General features: G+C 45.1%; 2 protein-coding genes across 4 annotated transcripts in view; both read left to right on the forward strand.

Moving 5' to 3' along the window:
* Positions 1-16,307, forward strand: part of UBR2 (ubiquitin protein ligase E3 component n-recognin 2) — a 107,748-nt gene extending 91,441 nt beyond the window's left edge. For all 3 annotated transcript variants that reach the window (XM_066248704.1, XM_066248612.1, XM_066248785.1), the window contains exons 38-47: positions 117-184; positions 1,510-1,645; positions 2,524-2,614; positions 2,819-2,949; positions 3,961-4,069; positions 6,910-6,966; positions 9,022-9,099; positions 10,657-10,827; positions 12,883-12,984; positions 14,179-16,307. In XM_066248704.1, coding sequence (XP_066104801.1) covers positions 117-184; positions 1,510-1,645; positions 2,524-2,614; positions 2,819-2,949; positions 3,961-4,069; positions 6,910-6,966; positions 9,022-9,099; positions 10,657-10,827; positions 12,883-12,984; positions 14,179-14,320 — 1,085 coding nt within the window. In that variant the 3' untranslated portion in view covers positions 14,321-16,307. The remainder of the gene's footprint in view (positions 1-116; positions 185-1,509; positions 1,646-2,523; positions 2,615-2,818; positions 2,950-3,960; positions 4,070-6,909; positions 6,967-9,021; positions 9,100-10,656; positions 10,828-12,882; positions 12,985-14,178) is intronic.
* Positions 1-18,970, forward strand: part of BICRAL (BICRA like chromatin remodeling complex associated protein) — a 215,157-nt gene that overhangs the window by 40,492 nt on the left and 155,695 nt on the right. The gene's annotated exons all lie outside the window — the stretch shown is intronic.

Consider the following 18,970-nt stretch of genomic DNA (forward strand, 5'->3'; position numbering starts at 1 on the left):
TCTCTCACTCACTCTCCTGTCTCTCTAAAAATGAATAAATAAATAAAAAATCTAAAAGAAAAAATCTTATGTTGGTATATGAAATGTGCTAATGTATTTTTTCTTTAAATATTTAGCATTGGTGCCTGATGTCTATCATGGAGACCTTCCGTGCATATTAGATATTGACATGTTTCATTTATTGGTGAGTATCTTGTAATTTTATGTTTGACATTTTCTTTATTATACTGTAGACTTGGTCTTAGACTTGGTGAACAGTATAAAGGCAGACAGGAGGAGTTAATTAACTCTTACCAATTCTGAGTATGATTCTTTCTGAGGAGCCTCAAAAGGAAAGTGTTAAAGAATCTAGCTGAGCCCTGGCCAGATAGCTCAGTTGGTTAGAGCATTGTCCTGAAGCACAGAGGTTGTCAGTTCGATCCCCAGTCAGGACACATAGAGGTATAGGTTGATGTTCCTGTCTTTCTTTCTCCCTTTTCTCTCTCTAAAATCAATAAAATAATTTAAAATTGGGGGGGGGAATCTAGCTGAGAGGCTTGAGCTGGGTTGTCTAATCTTATTTTGCTTTGGAACTGAGGTCAGTAATTTTAATCTATGCTTTTTACTACAAAGAAGTAAACATAACATAAGTAATATAAGGGCTGCTGCTGACCCATGCAGTGCTTTTAGGCAGGTACAGTCCTGTGTGGTCACACTACTTAGTCATAGACATACCTTTGTGTGATTGAGGGAAAGGTATGTCTTCTGTGCCAGGACCCACCCCTGACTGAACTTGACCTGCCTCAGATGGTCCCCTCAGTCAGGAACCCCAGGTACTGTCCCTTTCATCTCTTAGGGCATCCGATTCTGTACTTTTAAGCTAGTTAGTGCCTATCTCATATGATTGTGTCCAGATGATAATGATCAGTGTAAAGAGCTTAGAGCACAGTGTCCTTAGTAAGTATTGCCCACTGCGATCATTCCCACGGCTCCTATACAAACCACCCTGGTACAGGCAGGAGGAGGCTAACGGGAGGGCAAACTCATATTGTCTACCTGCCTGCTTCCGCCAGCATTCTTGTCTAATCCTTACATCCTTCCTACTATGGTATTAAAAACACATATATCATCTCTAGTTTACCAACAGGGAACTGAGGCTCAGAGGTGTTATTATCTAAAAAGTTTGTAAGAGGAGCTAGGGTTCATTTCCAGATCTTTGTGTGTCCAAAGCCCATGCTTTTTCCACTGCTCACCCCTAGAAAGAGTTCACCTGTTCATTGTATTAAAATTAGCAATATGCTGTGTATAGGAGAATCACTGATTAAATGAAATGATAGTGCCTGTCAAACCATTAGCTCTTAAGTGACTTCACTTCGCCCAGTTCAGTGGCATGTCTAACGTGTGCACTGTAGAAGAGCAAACTACTGCAGGGGAAGGGCCGGCTCCAAGGAGCTCCTGTCAGGAAAGCGGGGATGTGTTTAGGCGTGAGAGGAACTGTGAGCCGTCTGACACACTGTACCTGCTGTCTAGGTGGGCTTGGTGCTCGCTTTCCCCACGTTGCACTGTCAGGATTTTTCCGGGATCAGCCTGGGCACTGGAGACCTCCACATCTTCCACCTGGTCACTATGGCACACATCATTCAGATCCTGCTGACCTCATGTACAGGTAACTCTTCCTGTCGGGTTCTTGAAGGAAGTACTTGAGTTTTCTCAGTTAAAAAAAAATAGTATTAGCCCTGGCCGGGTAGCTCAGTTGGTTAGAGGGTCATGCCAACCGGCCTAGGTTGTGGGTTCGATTCCTGGTGAAGGCACATACGAGAATCAACCAATGAGTGTAAGAGAAGGACAGCAAATTGATGTCTCTCTCTGTCTCCTTCCCTTCCTCTCTCAAATTAATAAAAAATAATGGTTTTTTTTAAGTATCAAAGGCAAAGGTGCTTGGATGAGGATAATATATAAATTATAATTAGGCTACTTGTTATTGTTTAATTTCTTGTGGCAAGTTTTGAAAAAAAGTCTCATTAAAATCTCTTAGCAATGTGAATCATTATTTTTATTTTATAAATTTAGTAATACATATTTGAGGACCATGGACCAGTGTTTTTCAACTGCCCATCTGCAGATTGGTCCACCAGAAATTTCAGGCCAGTCCACGGAAGAGTTAACTACCCTGATGTTGTATGAAGATTATAAACTCAGTGATCTTAGTCACATGCACTCACACTCAGGGTGATGTCTGCCTTGCTGGTCCCCAAGTGTAAAGTGGTTGAGAACTACTGCCATACTGTCTGTTTAGCTGATTTCGCTCCCAGCATGCTGCCTGGCACCCTGAATCAGCACATGGCTCTCTCAAAGCCTGCAGGCTCCTTAGTATGCTGGAGTCAATAGTGGGCTCACACCTAAGGAATTAAAGTTCTGTGTGTTTTGTGGGAGTATTTTTATACTATAGTGAGTATATGCATATATTTGAGTGCTTAAATGATATGGTCACCAATTCACACTCAATGGGCAAGTACAGAATGCTAGTATTTTTTTCTCTTTCAGAAGAGGATGGTATGGATCAAGAAACTCCTGCTGGCGAAGAGGAATTAGCAGTTCTTGCTTTGTATAAAACACTTCACCAGTGTACAGGAAGGTGAGATCATAACCGTCACACAACCAGCAGCTCCCGAGTATTAGTACCATTTGTACCTGACACCCTGTGATAGTTGGGGCTCCCGCCCCTTTTACGCCTGTATCCCATCGATTCCAAAGAGCAGTTGTCTCTGTTGTCACCTCCTGATGTAACTAAAATGACCTCTTCCTGTGAAATTGTTCTGTTTTCTTTTTCTCTGTGTAGGGCCTTGAAGGAGACGCCCTCCGGCTGGCACCTGTGGCGCAGTGTCAGAGCGGGAGTCCTGCCTTTCCTGAAGTGCTCTGCTCTGTTTTTCCATTACTTAAATGGAGTTCCCTCCCCGCCTGAAATGCAAGGTAGCCGGCACTCTTTCAGAATGTAGGAAACGTATGGGGTCTTTCCCTCCAGCAGCTTAGAGTTAAGGTATCTTGCAAAAATGAAAAAGGATTAAAAGTTTAGAGTATAGCTCATTGACTATGGTGATGTACACAATTATAGAATAAAAATGCTTATTTATCTGTCTGATTGTATTGGGTCTTAGTAAATATGCTTTTTGTATGTTTGCATGTTCAATAACTAAGTTTGCTTTCATCTGTTAAAATCTTCAGTTATATATTATTTATAAACTGGGTTCTTCAGCTTTAAGAAGTGAAAACTGACAATTTCAAATGTTTTTTTAAATTGAAGCATGGCAGTAAAATTCAGAATATCCATAACTGCACATAAATCTGATCTTAATGAAGGAATTCATTTGCTATTTCCCAGTTGTTTCCTATGTTCTGTTTTGATTCATTTCATAAAAGTGGTGTAAAGGTAGGCGTCTAATTTGCTGTATCCCTGTGGCTCATAGTTCCTGGCAGAGGGCATGGGGTGCTTGCCTGGAATGATGCTCTCTGCAAGTCTGCTGACTGGCATCTCTGTTCTGTTCAGTTACCCAGGCACAATATAGTATAATGTAGCCTTCCCGATCGTTTGCAGGGATGATTAGAATAAGCGGTTAAACCCTTCTCCCCTGATGAAATCATCATATATTTCTGTACTGCTTTGTGCTTTTCTGGAGCACTCGTATGTTGTTTTGTCATGTAATGCTCACCCATGAAGTAGATCATGCAGGCATACCATGTTGCAAGACACTAGGCATTCTAACCAGTTTGGTGTAGGAGTCGCCTGACTCCACTCTGAATTGTCATTGTCTGTGGATCCTGTCCACGTGCTATCTTGTTAACTTCCTGCAGGTCATGTTCCTAGCAAATTTCAACTCTTTCCTCATGCGTTTTTTTAAGCTCTGCTGTTGCCTTACTCTGATACAGATTACAGATTCTACCCTTAGTTGTTATATGCATTACTCTTTTCTTCTTCATTTGCAGTTTCTGGAACAAGCCATTTTGAATATTTATGTAACTATCTTTCCCTGCCAAACAACCTCATTAGGCTTTTTCAAGAAAACAGTGAGATAACGAAGTTACTGATTGAAAGGTAATGATTATACACTTTTCATCATTATATTTAATGAAGTTATATGGAAACGAACTGAAGTTTGTTACCTATATTGCTAAATTCTCAGTGAGCCTGGTAGAACACAGTCCATGTAGTGTAATCTATAATGATTAGGCCTTCTTAGTTAAGAACTCACTGTGTGTTAAGATTTTTGCCAAGCTAGTGAACAGCATAAGCATATTTGCTTAGAAGAAAGGTAGTTGTGGAAATGTTTGTTTCCTCTGTTCAACTTGCTTGTTACACGCTCAGTTCTGTAGATTTGGGGAACTGAAAGGAACCTTAAAGATTACCTATTCCAATACCCTTACTTTAAAATTTGGCTGTTTTATGCACAGAGAGGGAGAAGTTATCTATACAGCATATATCTGATATGGAATTAATATCCAGAATATATCGAGGATCTCTACATATATCTCAGCAACAAAGAAGCAGACAACTCATTTAAAAATGAGCAAAGAAAACAAATTTTAAGAATTTTTTTTCTTTTTTACCAAAAGAGAGACAGGAAGGGAGAGGGATAAGCATCAACTCGAAGTTGCATCACTTCAGTTGTTCATTGATTACTTCTCATACATGCCTTGACCAGGGGGCTCCAGCCAAGCCAGTGACCCCTTGCTCAAGCCAGTGACTTTGAGCTTCAAGCCAGCAGCCATGGGTCATGTCTGTGATCCCACACTCAAGCCAGTAACCTCATTCTCAAGCTGATGAGCCTGCACTCAAACTGTCAACCTCAAGGTTTCGAACCTGGGTTCTCAGCGTCTCAGATCAATGCTCTGTCCACTGCTCCACCATCGGTCAGTCAAGAAAGAGAGAAACAGGCCTGACCTGTGGTGGCGCAGTGGATAAAGTGTCGACCTGGAAATGCTGAGGTCGCCTGTTCAAAACCCTGGGCTTGCCTGGTCAAGGCACATATGAGAGTTGATGCTTCCAGCTCCTCCCCCCTGTCTCTCTCTCCTCTCTCTCTGTCTCTCTCTCTCCCTCTCTCCTCTCTAAAATGAATAAATAAAATAAAAATAAAGAGTATTTAAAAAAAAAAAAAAAGAGAGAGAAACAGGAAGGGAGAGAGATGAGAAGTGTCAACACTTAGTTGTAGCACTTTAATTGTTCTTTGCTTGCTTCTCAAACGTGCATTGACGGGGGGGGGGGGCTCCAGCCAAGCCAGTGACCCCTTGCTTAAGCCAGCGACCATGGGGTCATGTCTATGATCCCAAGCTCAAGCCGGCCATCCTGTGCTCAAGCTGATGAGCCCACACTGAAGCTGACGACCCCAGAGTTCCCAACCCGGGTCCTCAGCTTACCACATCAGCAGTCTATCCACTGTACCACTACCTGCTCAAGCATAAAAGGAGCAAAGGACTCCTCCAGAGAACATACAAATGGCCAATAAGCACATGAAAACATGCTCAAAGTCAGCCATTGGGGAAATGTAAATCAAAGCCACAATGAGCCCTGGCCGGTTTGCTCAGTGGTAGACCATCGGCCTGGCGTGCAGAAATCCCGGGTTGGATTCCCGGCCAGGGCACATAGGAGAAGCACCCATCTGCTTCTCCACCCCTTCCTCTCTGTTTCTCTCTTCCCCTCCCGCAGCCGAGGCTCCACTGGAGCAAAGATGGCCCCGGCACTGGGGATGGCTCCTTGGCCTCTGCAGAGCATCGCCCCCTGGTGGGCGTGCCAGGTGGATCCTGGTTGGGCGCATGCGGGAGTCTGTCTGACTGTCTCTCCCCGTTTCCAGCTTCAGAAAAATACAAAATAAAAAAAAACCACAATGAGATACCACTTCATACCCATCAGGATGGCTGTAATCAAAAAGGCAGACAGCCTGACCAGGTGGTGGCGCAGTGGATAGAGCGTCAGACTGGGATGCTGAGGACCCAGGTTCGAGACCCCGAGGTAGCCAGCTTGAGCACGGGCTCATCTGGTTTGAGCAAAAGCTCACCAGCTTGGACCCAAGGTCGCTGGCTCCAGCAAGGGGTTACTTGGTCTGCTGAAGGCCTGCGGTCAAGGCACACATATGAGAAAGCAATCAATGAACAACTAAGGTGTTGCAACAAAAAAACTAATGATTGATGCTTCTCATCTCTCCATTCCTGTCTGTCTGTCCCTGTCTATCCCTCTCTCTGACTCTCTCTCTGTCTCTGTTAAAAAAAAAAAAAAAAAGGCAGACAGTAATAAATTGTGTTGGTGAGGATGCTGAGAAATTGGAATCTGTGTGCATTGCTGGTAGGAATAGAAAAGAGTGCATTCGGTCTGGAAAACCAGTTCTTCCAAAAGGTAAACATAGAATGACCATATGATCCAGCCGTTCCACTTCTAGGTATATATTACCGTAGTTTTCACCCCATAAGACGCACCTAGGGTTTTAAGGAGGAAAATAAGAAAAAAAAAATTCTGAACCATATGGTGTATCAAAATATTTAATAAATACCGCATTTTTTGCTCCATAAGACGCATGGGCATTTTCCCCTCCACTTTTGGTGGAGGGAAGTGTATCTTATGGAGTGAAAAATACAGTAAGTGTTCTAGCTCTGGGTATTAAGAGCTTGTCATTAATTCAGACTAGATTTTCCAGAATGTCCAAATTAGTGGGGTAATAGTGTGGATAGCCACAAATTTTAATATATTTAACATTCTGTCTTTTAGAAAAATAACTACAGGTCATATTTTTGTGATTTTAAAAGTTGCAAACAAAATATGGTATTCCGTCAAGCTTCTTTTGATTAGATAAATACAGTAAGAGAAAAAAGGTTTTTAGAGAGGAAAAAATGCTAGTTCTAGCCATTCAAAAGTAAACGGTGTTTCTTTTCCCAATTTCATTAAAGTTGGTGTCAGAACCTTGAAGTTAAAAGATACCTAGAAGGTGGAAGAGATGCTGTCAGGTAAGTTAAAGATGGTCAGATCCGTGGTGGGGGCAGGAGGCCAGGGCTGTGTTCCTTCAACAGTGACTTCCGGGCCGTCGTGATTCCAAGAGGTTGGCCGCCGTGCCTTCATATTTTCTTCATAGTCCAATGAGTTTGTAGAAGGATCAGAACTGGGAACGTAAATATACTACTGCATTATTCTCGGCAGAGGGAGCAAAGAACAAAATTACTATATTTTTGAGTGTTTGCTTTTAGAAAAATATGGGTCATTTTTTTAGGTTTTCTTTTTTTTGTTTGTTTGTTAAGCAAAATTTCAAACTATCTGAAAGTTTAAAGAATAGCATAATAAGATCCCACATACCTGTCACTCAGCTTCAGTAATTATCAAATGATGACCAGTCATTTTTTTTTCTTTCCTTTGACATTAGCTTTATTCTATAGTATGCTATCCCAGATGATAACAGGTATATTTCATCTATTAATATTTCCTTGTCTCTGCTGACTACATTATCCATAAAAATTCAGAGGGATGGAGGAGGTTAGGTGTTCTAGTTTTTAGATTCTCTACACAGTCTGTCCTAAATCCAGAGGTAACAACACCCCAATTACATTAGGCTGACCCATATGAAGTTGCAGTTTTTATAAGTCAGAAATGGTTGAGAACCACCAATTTCATATGGTTCAACCATGCAGTCAGTAAACTCATTATGTGCAACAATAGTCCTCAACTTGAGGTATACATGAGAACAACTTCGGAAGCTTAAAAATACAGTGTGTCCGTAAAGTCACGGTACACTTTTGACCAGTCACAGGAAAGCAACAAAAGACGATAGAAATATTAAATCTGCACCAAATAAAAGGAAAACTCTCCCAGTTTCATACCTATTCAGTGCAGTTCGATGTGGGCTCACGCACAGATTTTTTAGGACTCCTTAGGTAGCTATCCCGTATAGCCTCTACAGACTCGTCACTGACTGATGGCCTACCAGAACGGGGTTTCTCCACCAAACTGCCAGGTTTCCTTCAACTGTTTATCCCACCGAGTAATGTTATTCCTATGTGGTAGCGCCTCGTTATAAACGTGATATTCACATTGCACTTTGGTCACGGATTCGAATTTAGGCCACAGATACACTGAACTATCCTCTGTACCGTCCACATCTCGACTGGCATGGCCGTGGGCTGCTCCGCTGTATACACGGTTTTCCGTCGTCATCTGCGCATGCGCACATGCTGCCCCATCATCCTACAGAAACTGGGAGGGTTTTCCTTTCATTTGGTGCAGATTTCACATTTCTGTCATCTTTTGTTGCTTTCCTGTGACTGGTCAAAAGTGCACCATGACTTTACGGACACACTGTATACTCAGGGCCCTACCTCCCAAATCTCATTTCTCTAAAGTTGGGCTCCTTGCATGTGTACCCCTCCCGGATCTTCCCACGTGATTCGGTATAAGAACTGCAGTCGAGGTAGCTCCCCCATGGTTTCGGTGCACTTTCATCTCTGCCATAGGCAAAGTAGGGAAGGGCCGAACCATGTGGTCCTTGAGCCCTCAACTACCAGTTGATGTTGGATCTAAATTTTATCTGAATTAACTTGTCATAGAATCAGCATGGCTTGGTATCTCTGTATTATCTGTTCTCTACTTCTCTCCTCCAACTCACTTGTGCCCAAAGGTCACCTTTAGTAAGCACGTCTTGTCCTCTCTCCTCGGTTCTGTGGCTGGGCTCTCCATGGCCGGTGGTTTCGGTGGAAGCCTGGGGGTGAAGATCCTTCTCTGCGCCTCCCCTGCTTCCCAGAGCTCCCATCCCACATTTTCACTTAAATGGGGCCAATTCTAAGTACTGTCTACTGTCCTGACCTTTGTTCTGAGATTTTCAATTAAAAATGTGAGCTCTAAGGCCCCGTGGAATTTTAAGTTTAGTCCTGTGGCTTCCGGAGCCGCTGTGGTAGCTCAGTCTCTCAGGTTCAGCCTGCCATTGTTTGTAGTGACCAAGCTAAGTTATCCTGTCATTGTTGCGATATGACCTTACATTAACTGGTTTTTTGTGTATGTATGTGTGTTTTTTAAAGCTATCCAAGAGAATCTAACAAATTAATAGACCTTCCAGAGGATTACAGCAGCCTCATTAATCAAGCATCAAATTTCTCGTAAGTTTTGATATTAGAATACTGAGTATTTCCTACCACTAGAAACACTCACTTCTCTATGCACAATTTAAGGGCTTTTGTTCATTGTTCAGTTTTGTTTGGCTAGGGAGATTTCACATCGCTAGTCTTGACCTAACTTGTAAAAGCACCATTCCACCGTGTTTCAGAATAAGGCATGGGGAAGGGGCGGGGCAGGGCGGGAGAACAGGTGTGGTTAATTCTAGGTTATCAAAGAATAACGTAGTTCCCCATGTATAAGATGCACCTTAATTTTGGGGCCTGGAATTTGAAAAAAATGTATTACATAAAGTTATTAAACTCAAGTTTTATTCATTATAAAATTCATACAACTCCTCATCACTGTCAAAACTCCCATCCATTAGCTTGTCCTCATCTGTGTCTGATGACGAATCACTGTCTTCATGTATTGCCTCATCCTCAGTTCCATCTATGGCAGGCATCCCTGAACTACGGCCCGCGGGCCGCATGTGGCCACCTGAAACCATTTATACAGCTCCCGCCGCACTTCCGGAAAGGGGCACCTCTTTCACTGGTGGTCAGTGAGAGGAGCACTGTATGTGGCAGCCCCCCAACGGTCTGAGGGACAGTGAACTGGCCCCCTGTGTAAAAAGTTTGGGGACCCCTGAATGGCATTTGAAATGCTACAACCACTGTATAAACGCACCCAGTTTTTAGACCTCAAATTTTTCGGGAAAGGGTGAATCTTATACATGGGAAATACAGTAATTTGCACTACATGTAAAATAATAAGAGCCCTTTATAGTTTTCAATACATCGTTAAATATTTAACATGTCAGTAGCATGAGGAATAAACAACAATGTAAAAACTAAAGGGTTGCCAAGATAGTTGAAGCGGTCTTTGTCTCTCTTCCCTGGTGGGTCCTCCTCCTTCCCCTCAGAGTCACTTTTCCAAAGGGAGTGTGAGCGCTCCTTTTTATTCGTGTTATATATTTCTAAGCAGAATTATTATTATTTATTTGGTATGTTTTAAGCTTTAAAAGTGGCATTATACTAGACATCTTTTTTTTTCTTTTTAATTTTTAAATTTTATTTAGAAAATTTAACAGGGTAACATTGAGCAATAAGAATACATGGTTTCAGGTGAACATCTCTATAGCCTTTGAACTGTGCATTGTGCTATGTGCCCATAGCCCAAAGTCAGATCATTTTCCGTCATCGTATATTTATCCCTCTTTACATCTTTTTCACTCAGCACTGTTTGTAAGATTTATTTCTACATTTGACATATATAATGTTTAATTCATCAGTTTTCCTGCATATTAGTATTTTATTATATTGTATGATAGTAGCGGAATTTACATTTTTCCTTCTGTTGATGAGTTAATTTTTTCCCTCTGGTTGTTAACTGTGCCCAGTGCACGGTGCTTGTGCCCGTGTGTGAGGTATTCCCGGGCCACAGGGTGTAGGCACCTCAGCTCCCCTGAGGTGGCAGGTGTTTCCCCCGGTGGTTTCAGCGCCCGCTCTGCAGCCGCTCATTGTTGAGCAATGCCATCTGCTTTGTTTCCTTCCGTGGAGGTGTCCCAAGTCCGGCGGTGATAAGAGCCGAGCGCCGACCCTGTGCCTGGTGTGCGGGACCCTGCTGTGCTCCCAGAGCTACTGCTGTCAGACCGAGCTGGACGGGGAGGACGTGGGCGCCTGCACGGCGCACACCTACTCCTGCGGCTCCGGGGTGGGCATCTTCCTGAGGTAAGGCCCTGAGGCTGGGGCTGCGCCTGCGCTGCAGAGCCCCCGAGACCGCTGGTCTCCTGTGGGGAGCGTGGCAGCGCTGGCCCTCACGTCACATTCGGCTCACGCTCACCCGTCCCTCCATTGCCACTGCTCCTGCCCCGTGACAGCTCTGTTCCGCTCTCCTCGTTCCTCACTCTAACAGAAACTCCAGTTGTCTGACGGGGTCTCCCACCCAAACCTGCCGCAGTCACTCCTTTTGCTGTAGCTTCGCAGTTTGGGATTCATAGACACCACAGGCCAGCAAATCTAGTTCAACATTCAACAACGTACAACAAATACTCTAGTGACTGCTGTGTCCTGGGCAGTGAGGGGCAGTTGCCACCAAAGCAGACCAAAATTCCTGCCTTCCTGGAACTCATTTTCTAGGAGGGAGACAGAAAACCTACAAGACTGCTAAGAATTTAGGGCCATGTGCAAAGGAAAAGAATAGGAAACGGCAGCTATGGGGTTGAATTTTATTTTATTTCTTTTGTTTATTGATTTAAAGAGAGGGAGGAAGGAAGAAAGAGAAACATTAATTTGTTGTTCACCTATTTATGCATTCATTGGTTGACTCCTGTATGTGCTGTGACGGGGGACTGAACCCACAACCTTGATATATCCATATAATGCTCCAACCAACTGAGCCACCCAGCAGGGCCTGGGGGGAAGGGTGAATTTTAGATAGGAAACCAGGAAAAATTCCCTGAAAAAGTGACTTTTGAAGAAAACCCTAAAGAAGTGAGGAGCGCATTTTCAAAAGGGAGCAGCAAGTACAAACTTGCAGGGGAGTGTGCCTGCGTTTGTTTAAGAAAGAGCAAGGAAGCTGGTGTCACTGGAGGATGGCACATCCTAGTGTCACCTCCGGGTGAAGTGGAAGTCATTTCAGGGTTTGAAGGAGAGGCGTGACATGAGGTTGGGCTCCTCTAGGCTAGGTTATCTCCATACCTTAGTCACCTTACTATCGCCCAGGGCCTGCCAATTTCTTGTATGTGACAGATTCTCAATATAAATGTTGAATTGAGCTCATTTTTTGAAAAGTCAGGCGGCCCCGGCCAGGTTGCTCAGTGGATTAAGCATCGTCCCAGCACACCAAGGTCACAGGCTCAGTCCCTTCCAGGCACATATGAGAAGCGGACAATGAGTACACAACTAAATGAAACAACTAAGTGGAGCAGTAAGCTGGTGCTTCTTCCCCCCCTCCTCTTTCTTTCTCTCCTTTCTTCTCCCCCCCCCCCCCCCAAATCAATGCAAAAATTTTTAAAGTTGGGCAAACCTCTCAGGGATTAGGAGACACTTTTTGTTATTATTACTGATTTTAGAGAGAGGAAGCAAGAGAGAAGGAGACAGAAATATCGATCTGTTCCTGTATGTGCCCTGAGGGGGATCAAACTCACATATCAGGATGGTACTCTAACCAACTGAGCCATCCAGTCAGGGCTAGGAGACATGTTTTTAAATAGCCTTAGAAAAGTGTGAAAATAGCATTTTTCCCTGTCTGGGTTATTTCAGAATTCTTTTGGTCATAAACAATATTGCTTAGTGTTTCAACTCAATCTAATTCACAATGTTTGTATGCTTTTATGTGTGTGTGAATAATTTCCTCATAATAATGGTTAAAATACCATTAACTTTATGTTTAGAAATTAACTTGTTCACACATAATAATTTTTTAAATGCTAATATTATGTAAATTGTCAATTCCTAATCCCCAATGTTCCTCTTCCTCACTATACTGATTTACAGTACAATCATTTTAGTAAATTTTTTTAATTTAGAAATTAAATTTAATGGAATGACATTGATCAGTAAGAGTACGTAGGTTTCAGGTGAACCTCTCCTTAGCATTTGAACTGTTTGCGTTGTATGCCCACCACCCATTCATTGTAGTAATTTTTAAAGCTTCAGCAGATGTGTTGATATTGTGTATCTCTGCTGTAAATGCCATTATTTATTTTAATGAGACTTCAGTCCATTTAGAACTGAATCCAGATGTTGGTTGTGATGTATAATGTATAAATCGTCTCTCTACAGAGTACGGGAATGTCAGGTGCTATTTTTAGCCGGCAAAACCAAAGGCTGTTTTTATTCTCCTCCGTACCTTGATGACTATGGGGAGACGGACCAGGGACTCAGGTAAGGGCCCCCATCGGGAGGCTGGGCTTGCAGACTCTGGGCCTCCAGAGCCTTCAGTACATGGTGAGCACGATGCACAGTGTAGTCCTGAGGCCTGCCTGCTCACAGCCCCGGCGCCTGTGGGCTTCCGTCCTGCTAGCGGGGATTGGTATCTGTGGACTCTGCCCAGGAGGACACCCTGGCGGCCTGGTTTGGCATTCCCTTTCCCAGCCCTTAGAGGGTCATGAGGGCCATCGGGAAAGAGCAGGACAGAGTGCAACTGTTTTTCCATTGCTCACTCCAAGGAAGCAGAACTGATTGAATTGCCATGTGGCGTCCACAGCATCAGCACTGCAGGCATAGCCCTTTGGAAGTTGTGTGGCTTTGTGTGGGGAGACCCAGTGTTCTTCAAGTGCTCAGAGCAGATCTTCACTGATAAGAAATGAGCTTGTTACTCAAGAAACTGGGAGACAAAGATTTAGGACATACAGAGTAATACAACAGTATTGGAGGCTTAATCACTTCTGTCGTAACTTTTATTATAAGAAAGATGCTAACAGCAGTTCCCTCAAGTTCTATTACAGAACTTGGTAGACCATCTCTTTTTGCCCAAAGAAGGTAAGGGTCTTTACCTACACATGAAACTATCCAGCCTCAAGGAGTGAGGTTCAGGGCCTGGAAACAGGCAGGATGAGCAGAGAGGCTGCCCCAGGAGCTTGGCTGCAGGGTTATAGGCAGTGCGCCTGGGATGGTGCTTCCTGTTCTCGAAGGAAAGTGTGCTCTTAGGGGCGGCCTGGGTAGGGAGGGAGAGGATTGTGAGCTGTGAACTGGGGCAGGGGCCCCAGGCATGACCTCAAATCCTGTGCTTCGGTTAAATTCAACCCAGGTGTTAACTCACATTTGCCAGCTTGGCTTAGACTTTTCTCCATTGACTGAAAGGCAGCGCACTGCAGAACAATGTTACCCCTGAAAATTCCCTCCGCCCTCCCTTCTTCACATTTAACCACCCAGATGGACTTTTCAGCACTGTTCCCCTCAGCTCCTGCTCGCAAACCTGCAAAGCTAACTGACGTCTTAGTAGCCTTAGTCGCCTGCCAGGCAGAAATTTTGCCCAGGATCTAAAACCGCTAACTTAGAACTTCCTAAACCAGGAAAGGCTGGGATGTAGTGATGAGTAAGCAAATGCATCCAGAGTGACATCTGTCTTCTTTCTAGACGGGGAAACCCTTTACATTTGTGCAAAGAGCGGTTTAAGAAGATCCAGAAGCTCTGGCACCAGCACAGTGTCACGGAGGAGATCGGACATGCTCAGGAAGCAAACCAGACCTTGGTCGGCATTGACTGGCAACACTTATAGTCACCGCGCTGCCAGAAGCAGAACCTTGGATTTTTGTAACCCCGCAGCTTTTCAAGAAAGAGAATAGGAAATAAGTTCTACTGGATTTGGAAATAAATTCTTTAGTTAGGCTTTTCTACCTGGTTTTATTTTTATAGCTTGTAGCTCCAGGGACTGAGGAAAGTCATCTTCCATCAGCATATTTTCCTGCACCGTTTGCTGTGTTCCTGAAACGTGACTTCCCACAAGGAGCTTCTCTTCCTGGACTGGACACAGCCCCTCTGTGGGCATCTGCCCACGCTGAGCGTCCCCAGTCGTCTGAACCATGTCCCATTACTGATCACAAGGCACTCCAGGCCTGAAGCGGACTCACCAGCAGGAGGACACAGTCCGTGGTCTGTTGGGGTGACACTCCCTAGTTCCTCTCGGTGACTCTCAGCACGGTCTGGGTCAGCCTCCCCTCTGCTGACGGGACCCCGCCTCTGAGAGCTGAGCAGTGGATTTGGGGAGAGCTCCCCCTGGTTCGCACCAGCTGTCAGAGGCGGGGGCACTTGTGCGCGAGGAACCCTGGGAGGACAGGTTCAAGTACCGGGTCGTTTTCAGAGCTGTGGAAGGTTGGACTTCTTCCCCTTTTTTGGCAAGACTTCTGGCTTTGAGAGAAAAAAAACCTCATTTTAAAGGGCTTTTTGAAAACTTTTAAAGTATCCTAATTTTTCAGACAATATATTCTCTCATTTCTGAGACTAAATGGAGAGTTGTATGCATCTAGAATCAGATACTAGCAAAAGGAAAAAGAATGAGAACTGTGTTTTGAGGTTCCTGCGCCCCCATCCCTACTCCGTTTTCTGGCACAGATGGACTGCTGCTTACCTGCGGCTCACCTAGGACGTTCCTGGACAGCCCGTGTGTCCAGGCTTTTTATTCTTCTTAACACATTATTGTTTTTACTAAGAGGTGCCTTCCTAGAGTGAGAACCACTTGGTAAAATAGATTATGACCGTTATATCCCACAAGGCCCCTCTGGCGTGCCATAGTGTGCTGGAGCCTGGATACGCGCAGAGCCGGGCCGAGGCTGCGGAGGAACCAGTGGGAGCCTCGCTAAGGTGGGGCTGAGGAACAAAGGAACCGCAGAGGCCCCTGGACTTTCTTCAGCCAGTGCAAGCAACGGGTTACTTGGTTTTCTTTGAACTGCACCTCCAAGTTCCGTGGCACTCAGTTTTACACACTCCGCAGTATGCCCAGGAGGAAGGTCAGACCTCCACACTTCAGGCTAAACCCGGGGGTGCGGAGGTGCCTTCCCTGTCTGCTCCCCGAGGCAGCCTTCTGGACGGATGACCTTGACCGTTCTTGCTTGGGACCGGCTCTGCTGGCTGAGGGGAGGTGTTTCCCACCCACCAGGAAGAAAATCCAAACTAGAACCCAGTGCTCTCTGGAGCCCCTTTTCTGGCCTTTTTCCATTGGTATGACCTGGAGTTTTGGGCTCTGTATGGGTGGCATAATGATTTTAATGTTTATTTTGGTCTTTGTCACATCCTCATTCCTTTAGCTTTTAAGCCCAGCTTCTTTTGGCTTTTCTCAATAATGTTCACCAAGATTAACTAAAGACCAGGTCTCCCTGGTAAATGGATTGTGCTCAGTTTCAGCAAGTCATGGCCGTGTCGCAGCTCTCAGGACTGAGTTCACGGAGGTCTGTTAGCAGAGGTGTCCCTGGACCCCACCCCTGAGGGTGGCAGTCAGAGAGGATACACTTAGAAGATGAGATAGTGTTTGCATCATGAAGCAAATGTCTTCCCTACCTAACGAACCATCTTAATTTTATGATTTATTTCGCATGTATCATGTTTATTATGGAAATGTTTATGTAACATGCTTTCCATATCAGGGAAACCATATCTGTTTAATAAGTTGGCTATAACTTTAATAACTGTGGAAAACTTGTAAAATTTGGAATGTATCATATGTAAAAAGTTTAAAGATATCCAAATAAATACTTTAGGTGTTGATCTTACTTTAGGTCTGTCCACACTTTCTTTGTTTTCTGTCACACACTTAAATACCATGGAGTGTTCCTGTGTCACCTTGCTATAGATAAAGTGGGACATGTGTATTAGCTTGAAATTTAAGATGCTTATATTATTAGTGTCAATTGTGGCCGTCAGCCAAATGATCTTGACCTTCCCATAGAAAGCTTGATCATCATTTCAGCTGATTAAGTTTCCTATTCATTGGCGATGACAGCTTATATGACCTTTCTGAACCATTATGGACCTCAGATCACTGGGAAAATGGGGCACATGGCATCTCTCTCAGCTCCAAACCCTGCCTCCAGCTTTAAACTCGTCTTGCTCATCCTTCCCTGACCCCAGTCCTTATCCTTACTCGGTAGACATTTTTCCGCTTATGAGAGAGACGAAGGGGCAGGGAGCTGTGTCCTGTGTTTGCCAGGGAGGCATTGCCTACAAGAGCCCTGCTGTACCTTTCAGAATCTTCAGAAGAAAGCATCACACCGAGAAAGCAGGCTCCATTGTCCTGTCCCCTGCCCGTTAATGCTTGCTTTTTTTCTTTTCAGAGTCAGAGAGAGGGATAGACAGGGACAGACAGGAATGGAGAGATGAGAAGCATCAATCATTAGTTTTTTATTGCTCATTGTGACACCTTAGTTGTTCATTGACTGCTTTCTCATATGTGCCTTGACCGTGGGCCTTCAGCAGACCAAGTAACCCCTTGCTGGAGCCAGCGACCTTGGGTCCAAGCTGGTGAGCTTTGCTCAAACCAGATGAGCCTGTGCTCAAGCTGGCGACCTCGGGGTCTCAAACCTGGGTCCTCGGCCTCCCAGTCTGACACTCTATCCACTGTGCCACCGCCTGGTCAGGCGATGCTGCTTTCTGCTTCCTCCCTTACTCTGTCTCTACTCTTGGTTTTCAAGTCAGGCTCTTTGAGGTTCATTTAACAACCACCACAGTCAAGAAATAGAGCAGTTTCATCACGCCAAGCTTTCTTATGCCCCTTTGTGGTCACCTCTCCCGTCCTGACCCCTGGCAACCACTGATTTTTTTCTGTCCCTTTGTCTTACCTCTTTCACAATGTTATGGAGCCTTCTGAGTGGCTTCTCTCACAAAGGAGACATGAATGTGAGAGTCATCCATGTTTCTTTTGTTTGCTGAGTTATATATACTGCATTGTGCATATACAGTAGGTGAATTTACGTGAAATAGCGACACATTCTTTATCTTCCGGTGTTTGCATCACCAGGTGATGCTTTACAGTTACAACGTGAATGACATTTGGGAAGTTTTTGGTGATTATAAAATAAATCACTATAAGCACTGACAGGTTTTTAGTTTTCCTTTCTATCTTGACCCACTCTACACAAACCTTGTACAACATTCTGTTTAACTTTGCTATCTTGACTCATCCTGTTGGGAAGACAAGACAATGTTCTCAGGAGTTAAAGACTGATGTCCTCCTTTTTTTTTTTTTTTTTCCTGTATTTTTCTGAAGCCGGAAACGGGGAGAGACAGTCAGACAGACTCCCACATGCGCCCGACCGGGATCCACCCGGCACGCCCACCAGGAGGTGACGCTCTGCCCACCAGGGAACGATGCTCTGTCCCTCCGGGGCATTGCTCTGTTGCGACCAGAGCCACTCTAGCGCCTGGGGCAGAGGCCAAGGAGCCATCCCCAGCGCCCGGGCCATCTTTGCTCCAGTGGAGCCTCGGCTGTGGGAGGGGAAGAGAGAGAGAGGAAGGAGAGGGGGAGGGGTGGAGAAGCAGATGGGCACCTCTCCTGTGTGCCCTGGCCGGGAATCGAACCCGGGACTTCTACACGCCAGGCCGACGCTCTACCACTGAGCAAACCGGCCAGGGCCTTATGTCCTTTCAAGCCAGTCTCAAGGCCACTGAGGACTGGGCAGGCAGCCCCTCTCCCTGGACTTCCATATCAGCCCCCACCTTCCTGTTCCAAACAGTGCTCGAGCTGCGGGTCAGAGGACCTCATTGCCCTGGCCCCCACCCCCACCCCAGGCTAAGCTGCAAACCTTCTGGCCTGGCATTACAGGTGCCCAGAGGAGGGGGGACAGGGCAGGGCAGCGTGCAGAGCAAGCAGCTAATCTTATTAGCCCCTATTGAGGCTACTCGGGGTTTATTTGCTGGTGACTCCATCCCAGGCTGGCAAGTGTTGCAAGAAGCTAGGGGTTCCTGAGCTGAGCCCACAAATTCGAGGACTCCTACCTTCCTAAATGTTCAGAATACGTAGTTATTTTCTACTTCTTCACTGTGGAGTGTTTTAAAAATAGAATTTCTAAGGTACTGTCTTTACCTCTCACCCTGTCCCAGGGCGAGGCTGGCAGGACTGCGAGCTGGCTCAGTCCCTTGGCTGAAGTGAATTTCCACTGGCCCCAGGAAAGACTGATGTTAGATACAAGGAAGAACCGGGCTCCTGAGTCTTGCTGGGCACCAGCAGATGAGCAGAAGAGATGGGCCAGCTTTCCTGGCAGCCGTAGCTCCCTGAGAAGGCCTGTTAAAAGCAGCTCACCCTAAGTCTGCTTTAAACCAACTGGTGGTATTTACTGGAGGGTCAGTTAGTCTTTCTGAAGCTGGAAACAGGGAGACAGTCAGACAGACTCCCGCATGCCCACCAGGGGGCGATGCTCTGCCCATCTGGGGCGTTGCT

This window comes from Saccopteryx bilineata, chromosome 1 (assembly GCF_036850765.1).
Source record: "Saccopteryx bilineata isolate mSacBil1 chromosome 1, mSacBil1_pri_phased_curated, whole genome shotgun sequence".
NCBI lineage: Eukaryota > Metazoa > Chordata > Mammalia > Chiroptera > Emballonuridae > Saccopteryx > Saccopteryx bilineata.